This window comes from Theropithecus gelada, chromosome 19, assembly GCF_003255815.1.
Source record: "Theropithecus gelada isolate Dixy chromosome 19, Tgel_1.0, whole genome shotgun sequence".
NCBI classification, from domain to species: Eukaryota; Metazoa; Chordata; class Mammalia; order Primates; family Cercopithecidae; genus Theropithecus; species Theropithecus gelada.
The window spans coordinates 47,108,437-47,134,260 of NC_037687.1; the positions used below are offsets into that span (position 1 = coordinate 47,108,437).

General features: G+C 46.7%; 2 protein-coding genes across 3 annotated transcripts in view; one reads left to right on the plus strand and one right to left on the minus strand.

The window, feature by feature from the left end:
- SLC7A9 (solute carrier family 7 member 9) overlaps positions 1–9,692 on the plus strand; it is a 33,311-nt gene extending 23,619 nt beyond the window's left edge. The window contains exons 12-13 of the mRNA XM_025367670.1: positions 7,007–7,181; positions 9,514–9,692. Coding sequence (XP_025223455.1) covers positions 7,007–7,181; positions 9,514–9,578 — 240 coding nt within the window. The 3' untranslated portion in view covers positions 9,579–9,692. The remainder of the gene's footprint in view (positions 1–7,006; positions 7,182–9,513) is intronic.
- Positions 9,693–18,914: 9,222 nt separating this feature from the next.
- Positions 18,915–25,824, minus strand: part of TDRD12 (tudor domain containing 12) — a 95,567-nt gene continuing 88,657 nt past the window's right edge. For both annotated transcript variants that reach the window (XM_025367666.1, XM_025367668.1), the window contains 3 exons: positions 24,767–24,939; positions 22,245–22,313; positions 18,915–19,145 (listed from right to left, as the gene is read on the minus strand). In XM_025367666.1, the coding sequence (XP_025223451.1) occupies positions 18,992–19,145; positions 22,245–22,313; positions 24,767–24,939 (396 nt within the window). In that variant the 3' untranslated portion in view covers positions 18,915–18,991. The remainder of the gene's footprint in view (positions 19,146–22,244; positions 22,314–24,766; positions 24,940–25,824) is intronic.

Genomic DNA, 25,824 nt, shown 5'->3' on the forward strand with positions numbered 1-25,824 from the left:
AGAGAGGGACCCTGTCTCAAAGAAAAAAAGAAAACAAAAATAAGAGCAAACAAACATGCTAGGAAACCGAGGGCCAAAAGGAAGAAAACAAATATCAGACAGAAATAGAAAAGGTTTGAGAGAAAACAAGGGGACAGTAAAAAACTAGGGGTGGGGCAGGTGGGGAATGTAACACATGCATAATTGGAGTCTCTGAAGAAGAAAATGCCAAGTAACAGATTCCCAAAATCTATAATTCAAGAAATGTTTCCTGGGGTGGGAGGAAGACTGGAGGGTGGATCTTGAACCAACCTTACATTGTATTGACAGGCATACAATGTAACTGGAAAATTTGAGCTAAAATTGGCAGCAAAAATATATGCTGATAAAATTACAGAGCTTTAAAAAAATGCTTTGGGCATCCACTCCCCTTCTCCTGTTCCCACCTGCATCTGCAATTCACTTATAAAGGAAAGCAAATAATTCTGGCCTCAAACTTTTCATCACCAACACTTCATGCCACAAGAGAGTGGAGCAACATATTTAAACTACTCAAAGGAGGAAAATGTAAGCCAAATTTTTTTTTTTTTTTTTTGAGATGGAGTCTCGCTCTGTTGCCCAGGCTGGAGTGCAGTGGCGCGATCTCAGCTCACTGCAAGCTCCGCCTCCCAGGTTTACGCCATTCTCCTGCCTCAGCCTCCTGAGTAGCTGGGACTACAGGCGCCCGCCACCTCACCTGGCTAGTTTTTTGTATTTTTTAGTAGAGACGGGGTTTCACCATGTTAGCCAGGATGGTCTCGATCTCCTGACCTCGTGATCTGCCCGTCTCGGCCTCCCAAAGTGCTGGGATTACAGGCTTGAGCCACCGCGCCTGGCCAAGCCAAATTTTTATACCCAGCCAAACTGATCTTGCAGAATAAAGTCTACAGTCACCAGTATGAAAGAACTCAAGGCAAATATCCTTACACAAGACTTTTTTTTTTTTTTGAGATGGAGTCTTGCTCTGTCGCCCGGGCTGGAGTGCAGTGGCCGCCAGTGGCCGGATCTCAGCTCACTGCAAGCTCCGCCTCCTGGGTTTATGCCATTCTCCTGCCTCAGCCTCCCGAGTAGCTGGGACTACAGGCGCCCGCCACCTCGCCCAGCTAGTTTTTTGTATTTTTTAGTAGAGACGGGGTTTCACCGTGTTAGCCAGGATGGTCTCAATCTCCTGACCTCGTGATCCGCCCGTCTCGGCCTCCCAAAGTGCTGGGATGACAGGCTTGAGCCACCGCGCCAGGCCTTTTTTTTTTTTTTTTAAAAAGACGGAGTCTCACTCTGTCATCCAGGCTGGAGTGCAGTGGCGCAACCTTGGCTCACTGTAACCTCTGCCTCCTGGGTTCAAGCGATTCTCCTGCGTCAGCCTCCTAAGTAGCTGAGATTATAGGCATGTGCCACCACGCCTGGCTAATTTTTATATTTTTAGTAGAGATGGGGTTTCACCATGTTGGTCAGGCTTGTCTCAAACTCCTGACTTTGTGATCCACCCACCTAAGCCTTCCAAAGTGCTGGGATTACAGGCGTGAGCCACCGCACCCGGCCAATTACATGAGACCTTGAGGAATCACCCAGAGAATGAGCTTCAGAAACCAAAAAGTCACTGGCAAAGGTGAATATATCAAATTGTAGAACAAAGATTAATGATGAGAGATAAAGGAGACAGAAGTGTATGCCACTATTATGCACTGGCAATATCGTACAAAAACATGGATGAGAGAAAGCACATGGAAAAGTATATGCCAACTGAGGAAAGTATGCCAGACAAGCTGCCAGTAAGGAAGCCACTTTAAATTAGATGCTGGGAGGAAGAGAACGCCTAGCTAACTTCATTACTGCTTATTATACATAATGTCTAAAAAAGAAACTAAGAGTATTATAGGCTCAGTTAATATAATTCATATCTTTAAAAGGGGACTAAGGGTATTATATATAATATATACATATATGTGTACTATATATGTGTGTAATGTAAAAGATAGGTAATATGTGTATATGTATATATTATGTGTATATGTGCATATATGTATATATATGTGTATAATTACATGTCTGTTATACATATAAATTATATATATAAGTACATATATACATACAATATCTTTAAAAGTGGACTAAGGGTATTATATAAGGATATATTATATATTATATATGTATATGTTATATATGTATATCTTATAGGCATAATACATATATGTATTATGTACACATATATGTATATATACATAACATATACAACACATAATATATAGCATTAAATATGTGTGTATATATGCCTGTTATATATGTATAGATTGTGCCTATTATATATATTCTTATATAATATACACATATATTTTACAGAATATATCCTTATATAATAATACCCTTAGTCCCCTTTAAAATATATTATTAGTTATGATATGTTTGCTATAATAGTTATAGTAACTCTCAGAACAAAAACATATCCTTCATACCTACCAAAAGACACATTAGAAAAAAGACAAGGTGTGCTTAGAATACATGAAATAATTAAAATTTAACATTTAACATTTAAACAAAGGAGGAGGGAACAAAACAGACCATACTGTAAAAGACCCTATCTATAAAGCCTTGCACAGGAGGACCCCTCAGAGTATCTTCCTGGTTGATGTTTCCTTGTGGACTGCTTATTAGGATTTTTTGTCATTGCTAGTTTTTACTTATTAGCTTTTGACACCCTAAACTATAGAATCTATGAATCTCTAAATGCTGTCATTTCCAGCTGATATTTATATGGAAAAATTAGTATTTGAATCCCCAAAATGTAGTACAAACTTTTAATAAAATGTGTGATAAAAGTTTCAAGTTACATTCCAAATTCAACACACGTCAAAATCATGTGTAGGCGTACTGACAGTCACGTGCAGGCGTACTGACAGTGTGAGGTGTGAGTGTCTCACGTCTTGTGAGACCATGTTATTGCATTAAAGGCAGTCATTGGTCAATAGCCATGTTAACTGGTCACCAAAAATTATTTTGAATGCAGTTTACCATCTAATGTAATCTGTGTTGGGTAACATGTTATTTCTATGTGCATTTACTGTGTTTTGGTTGGGAATTTGAGGTTTCTTTTGTTTCTGTATTTTTTTTTTTTTTTGAGGTGGAGTCTCATCTGTCGCCTAGGCTGGAGTGCAGTGGTGTGATTACAACTCACTGCAACCGTGCCTCCCAGGCTCAAGCGATCCTCCCACCTCAGCCTCCCAAATAGCTGGGACCACAGGTGTGTGCCACCACACCTGACTAATTTTTGTATTTTTTGTGGAGATGGGGTTTCGCCACGTGGGCCAGGCTGCTCTTGAATTCCTGGGCTCAAGTTATCTGCCTGCCTTGGCCTCCCAAAGTACTGGGATTACAAGTGTGAGCCACCGCACCTGGCAGGAAATTTGAGGTTTCCTATGGTGAATTTAAAAGAAGGGACACAGGCCTGGGGAGTTCTCCCACAGAACATCACTCTTCAAGGACACAAGACTGACAGTGAGTAGAGGATGCTTGTATACAGAAAGATAAAACAACACAAGAGAATGGAGACCAGACTTATCATTATATGAATAAACGGGCTTACTCAGTTTAAACTGGACTTACATCAGCCATTGAGAGTAAAAGATTTTTCAGGTGGCTCTTCAAAGCTGTGAAAAATTAAAAGGATAGGCAGAGAAGTATCAAGCAAATGAATACACAGAAAAACAGGGGCTGTGATCTTATCAGACAAGTGCTCAGGCCCAAAGCATTACTTAAGACAAAGACAGGCCATGCTAAATGCTAAAATCCCACAATGAAGAGAGAAGTTTTGAAAACCTATTCACCAAACCATATAGCAACCATCTTTATGAAGCAGAAACTGCAGGAAATCCAGGGAGGGAGAAACACGTTAATGACAGGTGACTGGAAAACACCTCCTTCAAGCCAAGACAGATCTGGACACAGCACTGGTAAAAGTGACTGGAGATCTAAAATATAGCAAGATAGATCTTAGAGGATTTTATCAAGCCCTGAACCCCGACAACAGCGAGTATCTTTTTCAGGTGCAAATGGGACCTGTCTGAAAACTGACAGCTTTTAATGCCATGAAGAAAACCTTGCTATTTCAAAAAGAAAACCCCAGAAATCAAAACAAACAAAAAGCAAATAACATTCTCTGTCTACAATGAAACAAAACAGGAAATTGATAAAAGAAAAAAGTTAAACTTTTGGGTCCAAGAGGAAATATTAATAGAACATAAAGGTACATAAATTCTGGCCAGGCACGGTGGCTCACGCCTGTAATCCCAGTACTTTGGGAGGCTGAGGCAGGCGGGATCAGGAGTTGAGGTCAGGAGTTTGAGATCAGCCTAGCCAACATGGTGAAACCCCATCCCTACTAAAATTACCAATTACAAAATTTACAAAATTACATCCCTACAAAATTTACAAAAATTACAAACCCCATCCCTACTAAAATTACAAAAATTACAAAAATTGGGCCGGGCGCAGGTGGCTCACGCCTGTCATCCCAGCACTCTGGGAGGCTGAGGCGGGCGGATCACGAGGTCAGGAGATTGAGACCATCCTGGCTAACACAGTGAAACCCCATCTCTACTAAAAATACAAAAAATCAGCCAGACGTGGTGGCGGGTACCTGTAGTTCCATCTCCTTGGGAGGCTGAGGCTGGAGAATCACTTGAACCTGGGAGGCAGAGGCTGCAGTGAGCCGAGATCATGCCACTGCACTCCAGCCTGGGTGACAAAGTGAGACGCACAAAAGTACATAAATTCCTAGAAATAGCAGTAATGATGACAGGACATATAATCTATGAACACAGCTTAAATAGTGCTTTGAGGAAGTTCCATTACATTAAATATATCAATAAAAATGAAAACAAATTAAATAGACAACTTCAAAAGCAAGATAAAGAACAACAGAAAACCAAAAGAGAATAGAAGGAACTAATAAGCAGAAAAAAACTTAAGGTGTTAGAAAAAGCAGAAATGAATGAATGAGTGAATAATAATCAGACTTTTTGAAAGTTTTTCTCCTTTTTCAATGCGCTGGAATAAATTAAGCAATACTGGAATTGTCTGATTTTTAGAATTTCCCCGTGATTCTAATGCAAGTAAGATCAGTTTTAGGAAATTACATTTTCCTAGAAAATTGTCCATTTCTTCTAGATATTCAAATTTATCTGCATATAGTTGTACAAAATAGTCTTATGATTTATATTAATCTTTAGAACATAACTTATGTTGTAAAGATTAATTGTCCATTTTTATTTTTTATTTGTGTTTGTGCTTTCTCCTTTTTAAGGTTAGCTATTGATTTTATTGATTTTTCAAATTATTTTTAGACTATAACATTGACACCAAACCTTACAAAGGTAACATACAAAAAAGGGAAATACACTGACCAATCTCACTTAGGAATAACAATATAAAAAATCTAAAATAAAATATTAACATACAGAACCCAGTTACGCTAAAAAGATCATATATCACGACTAGGTCCAGCCTATGCAAAGGTAGCTGAAGACTAGAAAATCCATTAATTAAAAGTTTAATTCAGGGGCTGGGTGTGGTTGGCTCATGCCTGTAATCCCAGAGCTTTGGGAGGCCAAGGCAGGCAGATCATTTGAGGTCTGGAGTTCAAGACCAGCCTGGCCAACGTGGTGAAACCATGTCTCTACTAAAAATACGAAAATTAGCTGGGCTTGTTGGTACACGCCTGTAATCCCAGCTAATTGGGGGCTGAGGGAGAAGAATTGTTTGAACCCAAGAGGCAGAGGTTGCAGTGAGCCAAGATCACGCCACCGCACTCCAGCCTGGGGTACAGAGTGAGACTCTGTCTTGGGGGAAAAAAACCAGAACAAAACAAACAAAAAACACAGTCAAAGGAAAAATGCAATGACACTTAAAAATGAAAACAAAACAGTCCCAGCAAACTGAACTTTGCTCCTAATAAGAGAATACCAGAATTAACCTCTGTCCTTGTAAACGGGTAATGAGTACTCCAGTCACCCACGTTATGGTATTTATTTATTTATTTATTCATTCATTCATTCATTATTTATTTTTAGAGTCTCACACTGTCGCCTGGGCTGGAGTGCAGTGGCACACTACAGCCTCCGCCTCCCGGGTTCAAGCGACTCTCCTGCTTCAGCTTCCCAAGTTGCTGGGATTACAGGCATCTGCCACCATGTCCAGCTAATTTTTATATTTTTAGTAGAGACGGGGGTTTCACCATGTTGGCCAGGCTGGTCTCGAACTCCTAGACTCAAGTGATCTGCCCGCCTCGGCCTCCCAAAGTGCTGGGATTACAGGAGTGAGCCACTGCACCCAGCCTCTAGGTTATGGTCTTTAAATGCCATTTCCTGCTAAAAGGAAACAAAGCTGTCTGGAGAAATGGATGAAAACCCAGGTCTGCCTCTGGAGAGATGAATGAAAACCCAGGTCTGGCACTTCTTGTCACCTAGAAAACAAAGAGGCTTTTTTTTTTTTTTTTTTTTTTTGAGACGGAGTCTCGCTCTGTCGCCCAGGCTGGAGTGCAGTGGCCGGATCTCAGCTCACTGCAAGCTCCGCCTCCCGGGTTCACGCCATTCTCCGGCCTCAGCCTCCCGAGTAGCTGGGACTACAGGCGCCCGCCACCTCGCCCTGCTAGTTTTTTTTTTTTTTTGTATTTCTTAATAGAGACGGGGTTTCACCCTGTTAGCCAGGATGGTCTCGATCTCCTGACCTCGTGATCCGCCCGTCTCGGCCTCCCAAAGTGCTGGGATTACAGGCTTGAGCCACCGCGCCCGGCCCAAAAAATTTTTTAAAAAGTGAAATTTTTTAAAAGGTATGGATGAAATAAGATTGGCAAAATTACATTAAAATTACTGAAATTGGAGGAGGGGGTACATAGAGTTCACACTCTTTTTATAAAAATTGGTTTTTAAAATAATGAACATTTTCAAAAAGAAAACTAGTAGCCATGGCCACACTGTGACCCATTTTTCACCTCCAGGTGCCCATAGTCATCCCTGTCTTGGTGACATTCATCTCTGTGTTTTTGATTCTGGCTCCAATCATCAGCAAGCCTGCATGGGAGTACCTCTACTGTGTGCTGTTTATATTAAGCGGCCTTATATTTTACTTCCTGTTTGTCCACTACAAGTTTGGATGGGCTCAGAAAATATCAAGTAAGTACCAACAGAAGGGCCGCCTGGCTTCTGCGAGGTGCAGGCAGGCACAGCGTCCTCACCTGTCCTGACTCCAAGACCTCTGTCACAGTGTCTTACCCTGCTGGCAGATCTCCCTCGTCCCAGGAGGACACATGCCCACGCCCTCACTGGACACCTCTGGGTCCACCCTTGGTTATTTTGTTCCCGTCAATTACTATAAGTAGGAAGGGAAAGCACCATTTTCTTTTCTTTTTGGAGACACAGTCTTGCTCTGTTGCCCAGGCTAAAGTGCAGTGGCATGGTCATATCTCACTGCAGCCTTGAACTCCCAGGCTCAAGTCATCTACCCACCTGGGCCTCCCAAATAGCCTGGACCACAGGCACACACTACACCTGGCTACTGTTTTTATTTTTTGTACATAAGGGGTCTTGCTAGGTGGCCCAGACTGGTCTTGAACTCCTCGGCTCAAATGATCCTCCCACCTTGGCTTTCCAAAGTGCTGGGACTACCGGCCTAAGCCACTGTACCTGGCTGTTTTTCTTTTTTTGAGACAGTCTCACTCTGCTGCCCAGGCTGGAGTGCAGTGGTGCAGTCTCGGCTCACTGCAGCCTCCACCTCCTGGGTTCAAGTGATTCTCGTGCCTCAGCCTCCTGAGTAGCCACGCACGGCTAATTTTTGTATTTTTAGTAGAGATGAGGTTTCGTCATGTTGGTCAGGCTGGTCTCGAACTCCTGACCTCAGGTGATCCACCCGCCTCGGCCTCCCAAAGTGCTGGGAATACAGATGTGAGCCACTGCGCCCACCCATTTTCTTTGAGACAGAGTTTCACTCTTGTCCAGGCTGGAGTGCACTGGCACGATCTTGGCTCACTGCAACCTCCGCCTCCCAGGTTCAAGAGATTCTCCTGCCTCAGCTTCCTGAGTAGCTGGGATTACAGGCACCTGTCACCATGCCTGGCTAATTTTGTTGTTGTTGTTTTGTGTTTTTAGTAGAGTCAGGGTTTCATCATGTTGGTCAGGCTGGTCTTGGACTCCTGACCTCGGGTGATCCATCCACTTCAGCCTCCCAAAGTGCAGGGATTACAGGCATGAGCCACTGCACCTGGCCCCATTTTCTTTTTAATTGCAAAAGACACACACACGTTACTATCTCAGCCACTTCTCAGTGCAAGGTTCAGTAGTGTTAGGCATATTCCCACCATCGTGCGCCTCATCCCGAAACACCATTCTCCTTTGCCTGACATGCAGACATCATCTAAGAGGTCTAGCAGCATCACAAAGACACCCAAAAAGTCATGGCCTTGGCCTGGGGAACTGGGCGGGGGCCCAAGCCTTCTACTGCCAAGGGCACAGGGCTCCCTCTTTCAGTGGTCCTGACCCTTATCAATTTCAGGACAGTTGTTGTTTAAAAGTTTAGCTACATTAGCCACTTTTGCTTCTGAAAAGAAAGCACTTGTGTCAAAATACATCAAAAGACAGTGAATTACACCTTTAAAAAAGTTCATATAGGGCCAGGCGCGGTGGCTCACACCTATAATCCCAGCACTTTGGGAGGCTGAGGGGGCAGGTCACGAGGTCATAAGATGGAGACCATCCTGGCTAACATGGTGAAACCCCGTCTCCACTAAAAATACAAAAAAAAATAGCTGGGTGTGGTGGCGGGTGCCTGTAGTCCCAGCTACTCGGGAGGCTGAGGCAGGAGAATGGCGTGAACCCAGGAGGCGGAGCTTGCAGTGAGCTGAGATTGCGCCACTGCACTCCAGCCTGGCCGACAGAGGGAGACTCCGTCTCAAAACAAAAACAAAAACAAAAAGTCTATATTATATTCACAATGTTTTATCCTACACAACAGATTCAACTGCAGGAAACCCCATTTCTAAAAGCCTTTAAGACTTTCTGGGCATCCTCATGGGGCGGTGAGGTGATCCGTTTCGTGGTCTTCCTGTCCCTGTCCCTCTCCCTCTCCCAGGAGCTCCTTAACGAGAGGAATTGGGCTCTGTGCAATTTAACTCTGGCTGCAGCAGCCTGTAACAGCCAGTTAAGATTTATTAAGTGAATGTGATTAAAAGCCTGCCTGTTTCTCCTGTTCAGCTTGTCTCAACTGGACAGTGCAGTCGCCCCTCCAGACAGTCCTAGGAGGTTTTTATTTCTATTCCTGCAATTTTGGGAGAAGACACAAACCAGGAAAGCGTGAAAATCCAACCAGAAGGCAGGAAAGCTGGCCAAACCCCGAGCACAGGGTCTAGGTGACACATCACCAAAGACTGAGAACAACGTCACCCTCACCCACAACTCCAGTGGAGCTTCTGAATTTCGGTCTAACTGCACTCATTTTTGACTCTTATTTCAGAGCCGATTACCATGCACCTTCAGATGCTAATGGAAGTGGTCCCACCGGAGGAAGACCCTGAGTAACAAGCTCCATCTCTTGTAGCCAAGTCAAAGCTGAATTTATTTTCTTAAGCAATATTTGTGGTTATTTCTTCCTGATTTTTTTCTTATGAATAAAATATACTCAGATGTTTAAAATATTGTTATTTTTAGATATTCTTAGTTCTCTGGGTGGGGGTTCCAGAAAGCAGAAGTGGCAAGTGTTTGCTAAAGTTGCTGTCAGGTGAGATGTCACCTAACAGAAGGCAGACGCTTAGGGAAGGGCTGAATAAAAGTCACCATCACAGAGGCAACTATTTAACAAAGGGCATATCACACTTAAATGAAAGGCATTCTTTAAACTCAATGTCAATAAGGGCTCCTCTTTTATATAAAATGGATGACATTTTTGCTTTGATTTAAACAACAGTAAATTACTGGCCAGGTGTGGTGGCTCACGCCTATAGTCTCAGCACTCTGGGAGGCCAAGGTGGATAGATCACTTGAGTCCAGGGGTTCAAGACCAGCCTTGGCAACATGGCAAAATCATATCTCTACAAAAAACATTAAAAAATTAGCCAGGCATGGTGGTGCACTCCTGTAGTTTCAGCTACTCAAGAGAATGAGGTGGGAGGATGACCTGAGCCTGGGGGTTGAGGGTGTAGTGAGCCACTGCACTCCAGCCTGGATGACAGAGACCCCAACTCTAAATAAATATGTAAAAATATTAAAGTATAAATATTCATCACCCACTCTCCCCTACCCTAAAAGTACTGGCACCCCTGTGCTGAACCCGTGATGTGCGTGGCATGTATCTACCAGGATAAATGGCAAGAGCTGAGCCTCCGTCCAGAACTCTCCACAGCTGATGTGCTCATCACGAAGGTCGCCTGTGTTGCCAGTCAGCATTGCTGGCTCCCCAGCAGCCTTCACGGGCGTTTTAGTCAAACCAGAAAGTGTGGTGAGTAAAGTTTTATTTTGTGTTTGGCATTCAGGGAAAGTACTGTTTAACGTATGTAAAAAGCAACATTTCTGTGAAAACACTGAAATTTTATTGATGATATGCTGCAAAAGGCAGCCATACCACAACTAAGTATGAGCGATTTTAGAAGCATAGAGACAAAGGCACTTTCACCTTGCATTTTAGGTATTTGCCCAAAACTTGAAATCAGACATATTCATAGCAGTACAGAAAACCAATTACGAATTGTTCACATAATCAGCATCCGGTATCCTATAAAATGTTAAGAGATTCAGATATTAGAACGTTTGAATGTCTGAAAAAAGAAACAGATCTAAGCACGCAGTTGTCCTCCCTGCATTTTCACACGTGCACAGGAAACACAATGTCACTAGCTATTATCATTTGCTATGTTGTACTAAAGAGACTCGGCGCACCTGGGCGTAAACAGCAGGCAGCTGGTGCGCACGGGAGCCACCGGACGGTGGCCTGGTCTCTGCCCCCAGACCTCCACCAACAGGGCAGCAGCCACATGCAGAGAAATGGACACTGACATGGGTGTCAGAAGAGCTCCACAGTCAAAACCTTTGCCAGCAAAACCACCAGAACCTTCTACTTCCCAAGAGCCTGCCCAATTTAGCTACGAAAAAGGAAAATCACCATCTTACTTTATGGGCCGATTTGATACCTGCCAGTCACCCTGCGAAGGTCACAGCAGTGACCTGGGCACACTTCCAGCAGCTGTCCTGGCTGCACAGCGTGTCCTCCCAGGGGAGGCCAGGGCTCTGAGCCCCCATCACGGAGCCACTGGGCAGAAAGACTGCCCCACCTGGCAGCACTCGGCGGGCGCTCCCTGAGACAAGGCCAGGCCACACAATAAGGGGCTGTCTCATTTTACAGATGAGAAAACTGAGCCAGAGTGTGATCCAGACCTGCTCACAGGACAGCTTGATGACAAAGTCCGCCTCTAGTTCAAGCAGTGGCTTCTGCTGGGACATACGTAAGCCGGGGCAACGGCGCTTTCTGAAGCAAAAAAAACAATAATGATCTTGGGGCTGCCACACAACACTCATGTTCTATCCGAATTCTCTTCCGTTCCGAGGCGAAGTTGAGAAACAGACACTGAGTGCGCGGGACTTTTAACTTCCCAACAGCTCACATTTCTCGCGTTTCACTCAACAAACCGAAAGCACAAAAGCCAGCCAGCCTCTGGGTGTGGCCATGACTAAATACACTCCTCCCCTAAACCTGGTGACCCTGGGTGCTGCAGCCACACACAGATGGGGTGGCGAATATCTGCAGGGCTCACAACATGTAGGTGTTCAGAGGTCACCTCCAGGCACCCCATAGGCCCTTGTGAGTTTCCACTAAAAAGCAACTTTTGTGCCATTTGCTCAGGACCCTGCAGGTCCAAGGGATTGTTTAGAAACAGCAGCTTCACCCCGGAAAGCCCTGAGTCTTACTGAGCAATCCGATTTCTATCCTTGGACTCTCTCTTCATCAGAAGTCAACTCATTCTGAGGAGCTGTCACACTATCCAAGAACGCCAACACTATCAATTCACACAGTTGGTTATGTTAAATCCCACTATCTCATGGTTGAAAGGGCTGGTTCAATGTTGCTGAGTGTAAGTGTGAAACCTCAATTTATATTAGAAACCTCAATTTATATGTATAAGATCAGGTTTGTAGCAATGCATCAAACAGAGGTCTAGGTGAAAAAAAAAAAATGAATGGACTGACTCCAGACAGTGCATTTCACCACTCAGATGCACGTCTGCTCTGCCAGGGTGAGTGGCGAGAGGCGCGGACAGGACAGACAAGCCAGCAGCATCAGACTACATGTGCCGTTTCTCTGTGTCCACCCTCCTTTGATGGTCTTGTCATCAGTCTATTTTTAAGTCAATGAAGAATTTCTCACCATTACCAAGTCCAGCACCACAAGATGACAGTAATCATTTATCCTTGAGGTAAAGAAAGATTTGGTTGGCTGGGTGTGATGGCTCATGCCTGCAATCCCAGCACTTTAGGAGGCTGAGGTGGGAGGATTACCTGAGATCAGGAGTTCAAGAACAGCCTGTCCAACATGGTGAAACCCTGTCTCTACTAAAAATACAAAAATTAGCCAGGCATGGTGTCACATGCCTGTAATCCCAGCTACTCGGGAGGCTGAGGCAGGAGAATTGCTTGAGCCTGTGAGGCGGAGGTTGCAGTGAGCCAGGATCGTGCCACTGCACTCCAGCCTGGCCGTCAGAACAAGACTGTCTCAAAAAAAAAAAAAAAAAAAAAAAAGAAAGATTTGGTTATGACTGACTGTTTTCTTAACTTTGAAGTCACATGGCAATATCGTTTTTGTTCAACATCTTCCAGCTGCTCTTGAGGACATCATTCACTCTCACTGTCGTCATCCTCTGAAGTGCTGCTGCTACTGTCTTCAACCATCTCTGCCACTGTGTACGGCAGGCTTTTAGAATTCGCTACTAAAGGAATAAGATATTATAACAAATAAGTTAAGTGTAGACTAAACAGCAAATCTTTCTTTATTTCTCCCCATTATTTGGGTCAATGCAGAAAAAAAATGCCTTGGATTCCAGCTCTATGTATCTTATTTTATATTTTCATTATTTTAGGTAAGAAATGAGCAGGTCAAATTGGTCTGCTTACAAATAATTTATTCTTCTGGGAAGAATATCTGTAGTGTGTTATTAAAAGGTGTGTTTATCACCAAGGGTTGAAAAGTACTCAAACCAGAACATTTAGCACCAAGATCAACAAAGAGAAAAATAATTTCTCAGGGCTTGACGTGAACGGCCCACTTCACCAAGGCTGAATTCCTAAGGGGGTGATGGTGTCCCTCACTGCCCTCAGGACCTACAACCCCTCTGAGAGTGGGCGCTCCACGCCTTACCCTTGGGGAACTGGCTGTCCTCTTCACAGTCTTCCCAGTGATCAAAATCAAAAGCCACGTTGGGGTTCTGCTCAAGAGAACAGCTGACAGTGAGTGGGTGAGTATGACACACTCAGGGTAAAGACCACCCTCTCAGCACATTCCAACTCACCCTCTGTCTGAGTAGGTGACACCATGCCTCCCTTCTCTCTTTGGCCAGAGTGATCACAGGCTCCTCGTTTCTAATTACACATTTGCACTCATCTTTCCTTATGTTGCCCCGCAGCTCCAGATCAGCCAGGTAAAATCTGTCTCCCACCCAAGCACTGGGTTTATAAAAAGAAAGTCAGCCTTTTAAAATGCTAGAAATTATTTCTATTTACTTTATATGACTATACATAAACCTACCTGAAAACGACTCTATCCCTGAAATACTGACACTTGCAGTCCTTTACATTCCTTATTCTTATCTTTAAGATGACGACATCTTCTTTTTGGAACCATTTTATTTGTGGGTGGAAGCTAGAAGAAGAGAGATAGACCTACACATTCATTGATCTTATTTACTGGGTAAGGGATGCCGACTCCTCCATGCCGAGTGGACATACCTTTTCAGAGGCGGCTGTGCAGTTCTGCTAATGGAGGCACCTTCAGTGTTTCCAGATGAAGTTTCTGCACAAAATCAATGTCAGATTTTCCTACAGGTTATTTATATGTAACTCCATCATGTACACACATATATATACTTTTTTGTACCTTATGCAACTTCTAGATGAGAATCACGTAAGAGTGTAAATTAAGTAACCCTAGTATCTAGCTGCAAAGAACAGTTAGAAAAAATTAAAACCGTCACATAGGTAAACAAAATTTAAAATTTTTTATTTTGAGACAGAGTTTTGTTCTTGGTGCCCAGGCAGAAGTGCAATGGTGCAATCTTGACTCACTGCAACCTCCGCCTTTGGGTTCAAACGATTCTCCTGCCTCAGCCTACCAAGTAGCTGGGATTATAACCATGCACCACCACACTCGGCTAATATTGTATTTTTAGTAGAGACAGGGTTTCACCATGTTGGTCAGGCTGGTCTCGAACTCCTGACCTCAGGTGATCCACCCACCTCGGCCTCCCAAAGTGTTGGGATTACAGGCTTAAGCCACTGTGCCTGGCGTAAAATTTTATTTTAAAATAAAAACAGCCTTTGACAAGTATTAAAATTAAATGACCAGGAAGTAAAGTCACTCATTTGAAAAAGAACCTCATTGCAGTGGCTGGCCTTGGATACAAACATGCAGACTTCTCTGGGGCTGTCTTGACCTGCCAGGATGCCCTAAGGACAACTTCGAGGCTAGCAGCCAGCACATACAAGGAGCCAGTGCTGGACATGACATATCCTCAAACAATGCAATGTGAACTTCTCAATCTCCAGCAGGCGAGGCTTCCATCCAAACACCAGAGCAAGAATGTTCACAGCTGCTGGAATCACGGTAGCCTGAGATGGAAAGCAGATCCACCCTCTGTGGTTTATTCGTGGTATACAATACAACGGCAAAGAAACAGACAGACTCCTGCTGGGAAAGCACCATGCTCCGTGTCACGTGCAGCCTGCCATGGAGTGGCCTCCGGAAATGAGTGCACTGACCCAGTGACCTCAAGAACCTTGGAGAGCACAATCCCCAAGCCCTTCTGGGAGAGACGAGCAGAGGAAACCCAGGGTGGCCTGGCCTGATCACAGAAGCTGAGACAGATCCTAAACACAGAGCTGTGAAGCTGGGTGCGAAGGAGGCAGTCCTGCCACCAAACAAGGACAAGACACCGCTTCTGGGAGCAAGCGGCCAGGTTCCTCCTTGGAGCCATAAACCAAAAAGGGACTTAGGGAGTCTCCGCTGACTCGAGGTTGATTTATCCAAGGTTGAGGATGCGCCCTGGGAAACACAAATCACAGGAGTGCCATGGCCTCTGCTTTTCCAAAGGGGCTTCCTAAACATCGGTGTCTAAAGGGGAAAGCAAGCTGGAGGGAGAAAGGGCGACGGGGGGCGGGGCAGGACAAAGACGATCACGCATCCCCTCTAACTCAGGAAAGCGACGTTTTACACAACATAAAGTAACATGTGACAGCAGACATATAGGACACGGGGCTACGACCCGGGGCTGTGAAGTGACAGCTGTCTGCTTGGGAGCAAAAGCAGGCAGTCTTAGACCCAGGTCCAGTGTGTAACTTCCTCTTTGGCAGAGGGAGTTTAGGGTCCCGAGATCGTGTTTTGCTGGCACAGAGCACAGCTACAGCTGGGAGGAAAAGAGCACGCAGCAGCCCCTGAGCTGGGCTACATGCAACACAAACAACCCCACACCCACGTCCTCCAGAAGGCCCTGCCTGGCACAGTGGTGTGTGGGTGGTGCGTCTGCAGATGAGGGCACGAGCTCCACCTGAGACCGACCACCTGCCGCAGGGCTGGCAGACACTGCGGAGGAACGCCGCCCTAACTGTGATGAGCCTCTGAAGCTCAGGCCTTGCCCCTCACCAGCGTGTGGCGGCACAATGGATGCATCATACTTTTCTAGCCACAGGGAGACACTGAGTATCCAAAACCAGAAACCCTGCGGGAAGCCAAGGCAAGAAGAACCATGAAGAAAGTGCATGACATTTTCCTTCACCTGCCTGAACCTGAGCAGGAGCCCAGAGACGAAGTCTCTTCCAGCTGAGACAGTCGGGGTGGGGGGAGTTCCTCTTTACGGTGGCTCTTCCAGGAAGGCGGCCAAGTGCCTGGTGGCTGCAGTGGACATCTAATAGCCAGAGCTTCCCAGTAGAGCTCAGTAAACAACTGCATGTCCTCCAAGAGCTATGGTTTGGGGGACCCCCCTGGCTGCCCTGACGTCCCCCTTGGGCCCCACAGCAGGCTCTATGCAAAGGGCAAATCAGCCAGTAGCAGGGCCTGCGACAGTGCAGACCCACTTCAGCCCCACCTCTGCAGTCTACTGGATCCCCGTCTGCTACTGTGGAATAAACACTGCTCTGGGAAAATCCTCTTAATGACAACTGTTGTCCCAATGACCCTGTTCCTCTGACCAGCTGGCTTTGCAAATTCTCTCTTTCCCAGAACTCTTCAGAACCCTTTTCCAGTGGATCCCACACAATGAAACCAGCTGCCCCCCACTGTGGTCGAATCCAGGGGCAAACTTTATGAAGAGAAGGTGTATGTGCATTTTAATAGCTACATCCAGTCCCCCACGTACCACTTGGCTCCGGAAGACCCTTTCTCCTCACCTGCACCTTTCACCTCACCAGCCACAGTCACTGCCAGCAAGAGCAGCACATGGGACTGTGATGAAGAACCTGGGTTTGGACCACGGCAACAGTGAAATGCATCTAAACTCATCCTTCCAGATGACCCCCATCCTTCACAACAATCACCCCCAACCGTCCCCCCAACCCCGCCAAAAAAAATGCTGTGCGGGGAAATGGCTGGAAGAACTTCCTTAGGAAACAACTTCCAAAACATATCCAGAGATGCACGGGAATCACACAGGCAGTGGGCAAGACCGCCTTCGTCACAGGAGCCACCTCTGCGGCTCCTCCTTCCACACTCTCCATCCTCAGTGAGGAATGAGGATGTCAGGGAGCAAACCATCTTCTGGGGCTCTCAGCACCTCAGCTGTGTTATCTGTGGGTCTCACTGTCTCGGGATGCATATCAAAGGGAGCAGAGCCGTGCAGGGTCCACCCTCCCAGGATCTTAGCCCGCCCTCCTGGGAAGCGGAATGAGGGACCACAGCAGGGGCGCAGAACATCGGTGGTGTGGAAAGCTGGAGCTCCCAGCACTGGAGTGTTGGAGACTTTGTCTAGTCATGGGATGAGTTTATCAATATATGTTGTCTAGGCAATTTCTACGATTTGTCAAGACAAGGAGCAATGACCTAACCCCATTTCATAAAGACAATGAATATCAAAATTAAAAGGCCACACGAAGGTAAATTCCAGTGACGGCAAATGGTCTCCTCACCTCTCCTTTCCTTCTCCCTCACTGACTTCCCAAGGGGCTTGGCTTTTGTCCCATTTATCTTTTCTTTTCTTTTTTTTTTTGAGATGGAGTCTTGCTCCGTCCCCAGCCTGGAGGGCAGTGGTGCCATCTCAGCTCACTGCAAGCTCTGCCTCTCGGGTTCACACCATTCTCCTGCCTCAGCCTCCCGAGTAGTTGGGACTACAGGTGCCTGCTACCACGCCCAGCTAATTTTTTGTATTTTTAGTAGAGACAGGGTTTCACTGTGTTAGCCAGGATTGTCTCGACCTCCTGACCTCATGATCCTCCCACCTCGGCCTCCCAAAGTGCTGGGATTACAGGCTTGAGCTACTGCGCCTGGCCGCATTCATCTTTTCTTTCTTTCTTTTTTTTTTTTTTTTTTTGAGATGGAGTCTCATTCTGTTGCCCAGGCAAGAGTGCAGTGGTGTGATCTTGGCTCACTGCAACCTCCGCCTCCTAGGTTCAAGAGGTTCTATTGCCTCAGCCTCCCGAGTAGCTGGGACTACAGACATGTGCCACCACAGCTGACTAATTTTTTTGTGTTTTTAGTAGAGATGGGGTTCCAACATGTTGACCAGGCTGGTCTCAAACTCCTGAGCTCAAGTGATTCACCCGCCTCGGGCCCCACGAAGTGCTGGGATTACTGGCCTGAGCCACGGCGCCCAACCAGTTTTTTTGGTTTGTTTTGTTTTTTGATAGTCTCGCTCTGTCGTCCAGGCTGGAGTGCACTGGTGCGATCTTGGCTCACTGCAACCTCTGCCACCCGGGTTCAACTGATCCTCCTACCTTAGCCTCTTGAGTAGCTGGAATTACAGGTGCCCACCACCACGCCCAGCTGATTATCTTTTTTCTTTATGGCACCTAACTCAGTGCCAAGTTCATACACATCAGAAATGTCTGCTAAGTCTGTGCAATTACCTGGCCAAGGTCAGCCAACTCTGTTCAAATGCCAGCTCCTCCTCTTTGCTGAGGTGCGGTGCAATAAAAGTGAGCCTAGATGTAAAGTCTGGAGAGAGCCATGCAATATGCAAATACTTTCCAAGATTAAGAAAAAATGCCACCACTTGCAATAATACAGATTAATTTCACAGACAATGTTGATTGAAGGAAGTCACAAGAACATATACTATAGGCTGGGCAAAGTGGCTCACGCCTATAATCCTAACACTTTTAGAGGCCGAGGAAGAAGGATCACTTGAGGCCAGGAGTTCAAAATCAGCCTGGGGAACACAGTGAGACTCCATCTCCATTTAAAATAAAAGAATGTATTCTATATGCTTCCAAGTCAGTAAAACTAACAGCATCAGAAATCAGAATGGTCAGTGGGGAGGGTTCCGGCCAGGAGACTGCTGGGGTCCTGGAAATGTTCAACAGCTCGGTCTGGGTGCTGACACACACACACACACACACACACAGCTGAGCTGTTCACTTAACATCTGTGCACATCACTGGATGGATGGTAGACCTCAAACTACAAAAACAAAACATTGGGGGCTGACCTGCCAAAAATAAGAACAGTTAGGTGATATCAGTTTATGTCATCTTCTCTACATTTCATCTCAAAGTGGAAAGTCTATATATTAGCAATTTTCCAGACATTAACGATTTGAACTTAACCATCTTTTGAAGAGCAAGTACCCACCAGGCTTCTGGTTTTCTGAGCTCATCTTGGACTCAGTCCCTCCTTCTGCACCCGTGTCCTCAGGCTGGGGGCTCTGCAGGCGAGTGGCATCTTCTGCTGGAGGAGGCATCCTAGACGGGAGAGGCGGGGCTAACACCTGGCTCTCTAAAGGAACTGCCCAAGTGGGAGAGGAAGGCAGGCAATAAATGACTGTGAAGTGCCTGTGGCCCTGGGGTCAGACCCACACAGAGCTTATGACTCATTTAAGATGCCCCAGGCAGCCCATCAACTCGGTTCCTTCCGATGAGGATGATGGGCAAGCACACAGGACCAGGGAGGCCTTCACTCTTTACCAAGGTGGTTTCCCTTCCATACTCACTGCTGCACACTTCAAAGAGGACCAAAGGACAGAAAGTGACAAGCCAGTTTCCTGCCTCCCCTGACCCAGGCTCTAGGGCCATCTTCCCAGAGACCACCCCTGTTACCAGTTTGGGCCTACTTCTAGAAATATTCCTCACATAAAAAAGAAATTATTGCCTTCTATACCTCTCTATCTAAAACACATGGACAGACACATGCATTTAAACATACGAGAACCTACTAAATTCAACGTGCTGCCCCATATTTTATCCTACTTAGTTACTAGCTAGATTACTTATTTTAAAATTTTTAAATTGTGTTATTCTTTTGGTTCTTTGAACAGGTAACCACATTCATGTGGTTCAGTATTTTAAAAGAAGTCATATTTGGCTGTACACTGAAAAGCTCCTCTCATCCCTGCTCCCCAGCCAGCCAGCTCCCTTCCTCGTGGGTGACAGTGTGACTCGGATTTTATACATCCTTGAAGAGACAATTCAGGCCTAAATGAGCAAACCTACACACACACACACACACACACGCGCACACACACACACACACATGCACACACATGAGGAGGAGTGTGCTGTCTTCTGACAGCCACACACACACACACCTGTGAGAAGGAGGGGTGTGCCTGTCTTCTGACGGGCCCAGAAGAAGCCTCTGGTGCAGCACTTTCCAGATTCAGGCAGCGAGCGTCCCCAGCCACTGCCCCTTCCCAGGCTCTGTGCAGTCGCTCACCCTCTTCTCCTTCTCTAGATCCTCCCCTGCTAGGTTGGTTCCTTTCTCCTCATACTCACTGAGCTTTGACTCTCCTCAAACAGCAGCAAACCAAGAGCCTTCCCCACCTGCTTTCCTGAGCCCTAGGTTTAGACTTTCAATAACCTTAAAAACTGGCACCTCCATAGCCCACCTCAGCCTCTCCTCCTCTGCCATGGGCTGTGCCTGGGAACCACGTGTCACTGTCCACCACACCAGCATCCCCCAGGCACCAGGGCTCAGACACACAGACTCACACTCCCTAACATCTGCCAACCGCTAAGTCCTGTGGCTTTCAGATCTGCTGGTCACAGTATGAAATATTCTCGCCATTCCTCTCTACCTGTCAGGATCTCCCATTCTCCAGGAGCTGTCTGAGATGGGGTCTCTCCTAGCAGGCTCCCTATGAAACCTCACAGTGCTCATACTGCTGCATGCTCTGTGTTCATGACGACGGGTATGTTAAGCTCTCTTAACTACAAAGCTACAGTGCGAAAGGGGCTGTGGGAGCCTTTACACAGAGCTGGGGCTCAAAGTCGGCGCTTCCCATATGCCACCAAACCTCATTTTGGTTAAATCTACTAAACTTTAATGACATCTTCATTTCTAAAACAGTATCTCAGAAGTATGGGAAAATTTTTCTTTTTTCTTGAAAGTGGATGGAAACTACCCTGTATCCTAATCCTATATGTATCCATTTTTATTAAGGTAAAAAACTAAAAAACTTTAGACCATACTATGTTCATCTTTGTCATTTTTTTTTTTTTTTTTTTTTTTTGAGATAAGGTCTTGCTGTCACCCAGGCTGGAGTGCAGTGGCACAATCATGGCTCGCTGCAGCCTAAACCTCCCGGACTCAACCAATCTTCCCACCTCAGTCTCCAAGTAGCTAGAACTACAGGCGTGTACCATCATATCCAGCTAGTTTTTGTATTTTTAGTAGAGACTGGGTCTTGCTATGTTGCCCAGGCTGGTCTTGAACTCCTGAGCTCAAGCAATTCTCCTGCCTCGGCCTCCCAAAGTGCTGGGATTACAGGCATGAGCCACCACGCTCGGTCCACATTATTTTAAATCCTCCTACTTTCAGCTGCAACTCAGGAATCTTTCAAGGTCACCAATCACCAAGAGCCCAGCAGGCCACTAGCCTAGCAAGTCACTAGCCCAGCAGGCCACTAGCCCAGCAGGCCACTAACCCAGCAAGTCACTAGCCCAGCAGGCCACTAGCCCAGCAAGTCACCAGCCCAGCGGGCCACTAGCCCAGCAGGCCACTAACCCAGCAAGTCACCAGCCCAGTAGGCCACTAGCCTGGCAGGCTACTAAACCAGAAAGTCACTAACTCAACAGGTCTCTAGCCCGGCAGGCCACTAGCCCAGCAGGCAGGCCACTAGCCCAGCTGTACATCTTGGTCCTCACTCACTGGGTCTGCAGCTGCACCTGGGCTAGCTCATCACTCCTGTTCGGGACATGCATCCCTCACCCACCTGCCTCTCCAGGCTTCCCTCCACCTGCTGGCTACAACGTCCCCACCCTTCTCCACGCTCCCCAGCGGAGACACCAGGGCTCACCCCCGGACCCCTCCTCTCACACCTCTGGGGCTCCCAGGCCCTGCCACGAGGGCTGTGCTCTTGCCACAGATGCAGACTGGCTGGAGCCCCGTCAGCTCCAGCAGAACACACTGAGAAACCAGCGGCTTCTCAGCCTCCACAAAGCCGCCTGGTCCAAGCCTCCATCCTCCTGTCCGAAGCTCCTGGCACAGTCTTTGTCCCCTACCCTCCCTTGAGTCTGTTCTCAACACAGCAGCCATGAACCATCTTCTGTTCAAGTCACCCCTCTGCTCAAAATCCGCTCATGGCTCCAGCCTCTGTGGAGAAAGAGCCCATTCCCTGCAGTGGCCACAGGCCCCGCAAGGCCTAGCCCGGCACCTCTGGGTCCCTGTATGCTGCTCTGCTCCGGGCACCTTCATCCCTGCTCCTGGAACTCACCACCAAGTCCTTCCCTCAGCTCGTGGGGATCCTCCTAGGCGTCCGTGTGGACCATCCCTCACTGGCTCCCCCTCACACATGGCCCCCTGTCTGGCGTTCTGGGAGGAAGCTCTGTGGTGTTCTTACTCACCCCTGCCCCTCCTGCTCCTTGGATGGACGATCCTGGTCTTGAGCAGGCCTGGTCCCTGTCACCGTCGGCCTGGAGGAAGCAGAGCAGACTTCATTTGCAAATAACCATGTGCGTCTGTGGAGCCTGTCTGGGGACAGTGGAGGACAGAGCTTGGAGTGCAGGGGTAAAAGCACTTTTTACTTATTTATTTATTTATTTATTGAGATGGAGGCCTGCTTCTAAAGCTACCAGGCCCTACAGACCCCAGATGCCTGGGTAGGCCGGGCCGGAGGAGACGTGGAGAGCGAGAGACTGGGGAATTAGGATGTTCAAAAGCATTCGTGTGTATGGGCCATTTAGAATAGCACAAGCGCACAGAGGCATGCCCGGAAGAGCCCCGAAGAGACCTGGAGTTTGCACCTCGGGCAGGGTCAAGGAGAGGACATGGAGAACTGCAGGCCTCGGATGTGGCTGGTGGAACGGGCAATGGCTGGTGGAACAGGCAATGGGGCAGAAGCTGCAGAAACTGGATGGAGGGTCCCCAAAAATCATGCACAGGATACCCACAGGGCCCAGCAGCTCCACTTCTGAGTAGCAACCCCAGAGAAGTGAAGGCAGGGGCTCAAACAGGTATTTGTATACCTGTGTACACAGGAGCACATCCACCACAGTCAAGAGGGGCAGCAGCCCAGGTGTGCACAGGCAGATGAATGGAGAAGCGAAACGTGGTGATCCATGCCATGGAGGACGAGTTTCAAAGGGAAGGAAATCTGACCCGGGCTGCAACACGGGTGGACCTTGAGGACATTCCACTGAGACGAGCCAGACACAAAAGGGCAAACAGTGGACGGTTCCACTGAAAGTGCCCAGGATTGGCAGATTCTTAGAGACAAAGGAGAGTAGGGGGCCTGCGGGGGCAGACTCTGGAATTATTATTTAAGGAGTATGGAGTTTCTGTCCAGAAGATGAGCAAGTTCTGGAGATGGAGAGTGATGATGGTTGCACAGCACTGAGAATGTCCTAAATGCCACTGAACTGTACACTTAAAAAGAATTTAAATGGCAGCTGTTGTCATGTGTATTTTGCCACAATAAAACACATGCAATTGAAGGAATCGCTGTGAGTCTTTTTAGCTGTGCTAACAGTGCTCTCGTTAAGTTTTGGGAAACCCTGCCGCTCTCATCCCTGCCCACACGTGGTGCATGTTTTCCTTCCTTCTCTCATTCCCCTCTCTGGTGGGCTGGGCATGCTGTGGTGTTACTCCCTGGGCTTTCAGGAGTTCCAGCACCTTCTCATATGGTAATTAGGCATCCTGAAGTTGCTGCTCATGTCTTTTGCCAACTTTCTTAACAGATGCCTGCTGTTTTCCTCCTAACTGGAAGGAATTCTTGATACAGATCCTTCCCCCTCTGGAGCTGCCAGGATCCCTCCTCAGAGTGACTGTCACAGTCTCCCTAATACCCTCCATGGGAGGAGACGCTGGTGCAGCCAGTTTGGAACACTATTGGGTAGTAACTCTAACTACGACTCAGTAATCCCATTCCATCAGAAATTTATTTCTAAGTGTATATATTTGTAAAAGACATGTATGGTAATGTTTAAAGCACCATTACTTGAAGTACCCCAAACTGGAAATCTCCCCAGTCAACAGTAGAATGGGTAAACAAATAATGGTATATTCATACAAAGGAACATTATGTAACTGAGAATTTAGAGAATTTATGCCTCCTTTGAGCCTAGCTTCTGTAACTCACTATGGTGAGGGGGCACACTGTCTAATTCCATTCAAAGTGCAAAACTGGGGAAAACCATCCCTGCTTTTCCACATCAGGAGAATGGCTCCTGTTGGGGAGGGGGAGTAGCTAGAGGGAGGGGAGGCTCTGAGCCAGGCTCTGTTTCTTGATCTGGGCTGGTTACACAGGTATACTCAGGAAACACATCACGTCTGATGTGCGCACTTTTCTGTATGTGTGCTATTTGTCAATACAAAGTTAACGATCCTTTCTGTAAGAGATGCAGGTGAAATACTATATTTGAGATCACTTTATGATACGCCAACAAAAGCAAGTGTGGGCTGCGGTAGAGATAAAACTAGATTTTCAAAATCTTGGTCATTATTACAACTGAGTGATGGGTACATGGAGACTCATTAAAAACTCTTTTTTTTTTTTGAGACGTAGTCTGACTCTGTCACCAGACTGGACTGTAGTGGCGTGATCTTGGCTCACTGCAACCTCTGCCTCCCAGGTTCAAGCGATTCTCCTGCCTCAGCCTCCTGAGTAGCTGGGATTACAGGCATGCACCACCACACCCAGCTAATTTTTGTGTTTTTAGTACAGATGGGGTTTCACCATGTTGGCCAGGATGGTCTTGATTTCCTGACCTCGTGATCCGCCCACCTCAGCCTCCCAAAGTGCTGGGATTACAGGCATGAGCCACCACTCCCAGCCAACTCTTCTACTTTCATAAAACATGTCCTTAACACTTGTGAGTTGTATTTCCAAAAAACAGCTCTTCCAAAAGGGAGACAGAAATTCACTTACGGGGTCTGGCTTAGGCTTTCTTCAAAAGCTGGTATCTTTGCGTCTTCACGTAATTTTTTCAGTTGTTCTATATGTTCTGGATTATCAATGCCCATTCCCATGGACAAAATTTCAGCTCGAACATTATAATCAATGACAGAGGTTTTTAAATTGGAAAGGTTTGTAATGTGCACCTTGAATCAATGAAAAAATTGAACATTAGCAGGAGTCACTCTGAATTTTAACTGAAGCACAGACACTCTCATAGGGCCTCTCTGGTTCATCTTGCCACGTCGGCTGCACTTCGGCGCTTGCCACGATATGCAGGGCTTCCCATGGCAGCATCTGGATTGCTTCATACCTGAGGCTCCATCCGAATTGTCCAGGCCTTGCCCCATGCCACAGAAATATGGGCAGGTGGTGGGGCGGGGGTGGCAAGAGCAAATCTGGGATAAACCCCTAGTCATGACCAACTTGCAAATCTGGGATAAACCCCTAGTCAGATGCATAATTCTTACATCTTTCTCATTCTTTCTCAACTCTTTTTACCTCCTGAGGCTCAGCATCTGCCCGTGCCTGGGAAGGGCCTAAGCCAAGAACCTGAATCCTGTTCTGGGCCATTTCTTCTGTTCGTCTTTTCTGCAACCAAAACATCCTCATCCATTTCCATTTATACAAAATTAAGTAAAACACAAAAATCTCTAACAACCTGGCCCTGTTGGTGGTGGTGTGGGTATAGGAGGGGCCGTCCCTTCCATGGTGAGGGTGGAGGGTGCTCCAGGCCTGCCTTGCCTGGGGCCTCTTCCCAGGAATGTGTGCCCACCGGGGAATGTGTGGAGGAGCCTCTCTCTGCTCAAACTGGGTGGGAGCAGGAGCAGGTGGAGACGGTGAGGGCGGGTCTGTTTCCCTCTGGCCGCCGTGAGCACTGCCACACGCACTGCAGTGTGGACACATCCACCCGGTGTTTTTTTTTCTTTACTTCAATCTCTTTTAAATCTCCACTTAATAAAATTTCTGCTTTTCTCCCCCCAACAAAAAACAAACACAATAATATCACAGCATCAACTAAGATGCCCAAA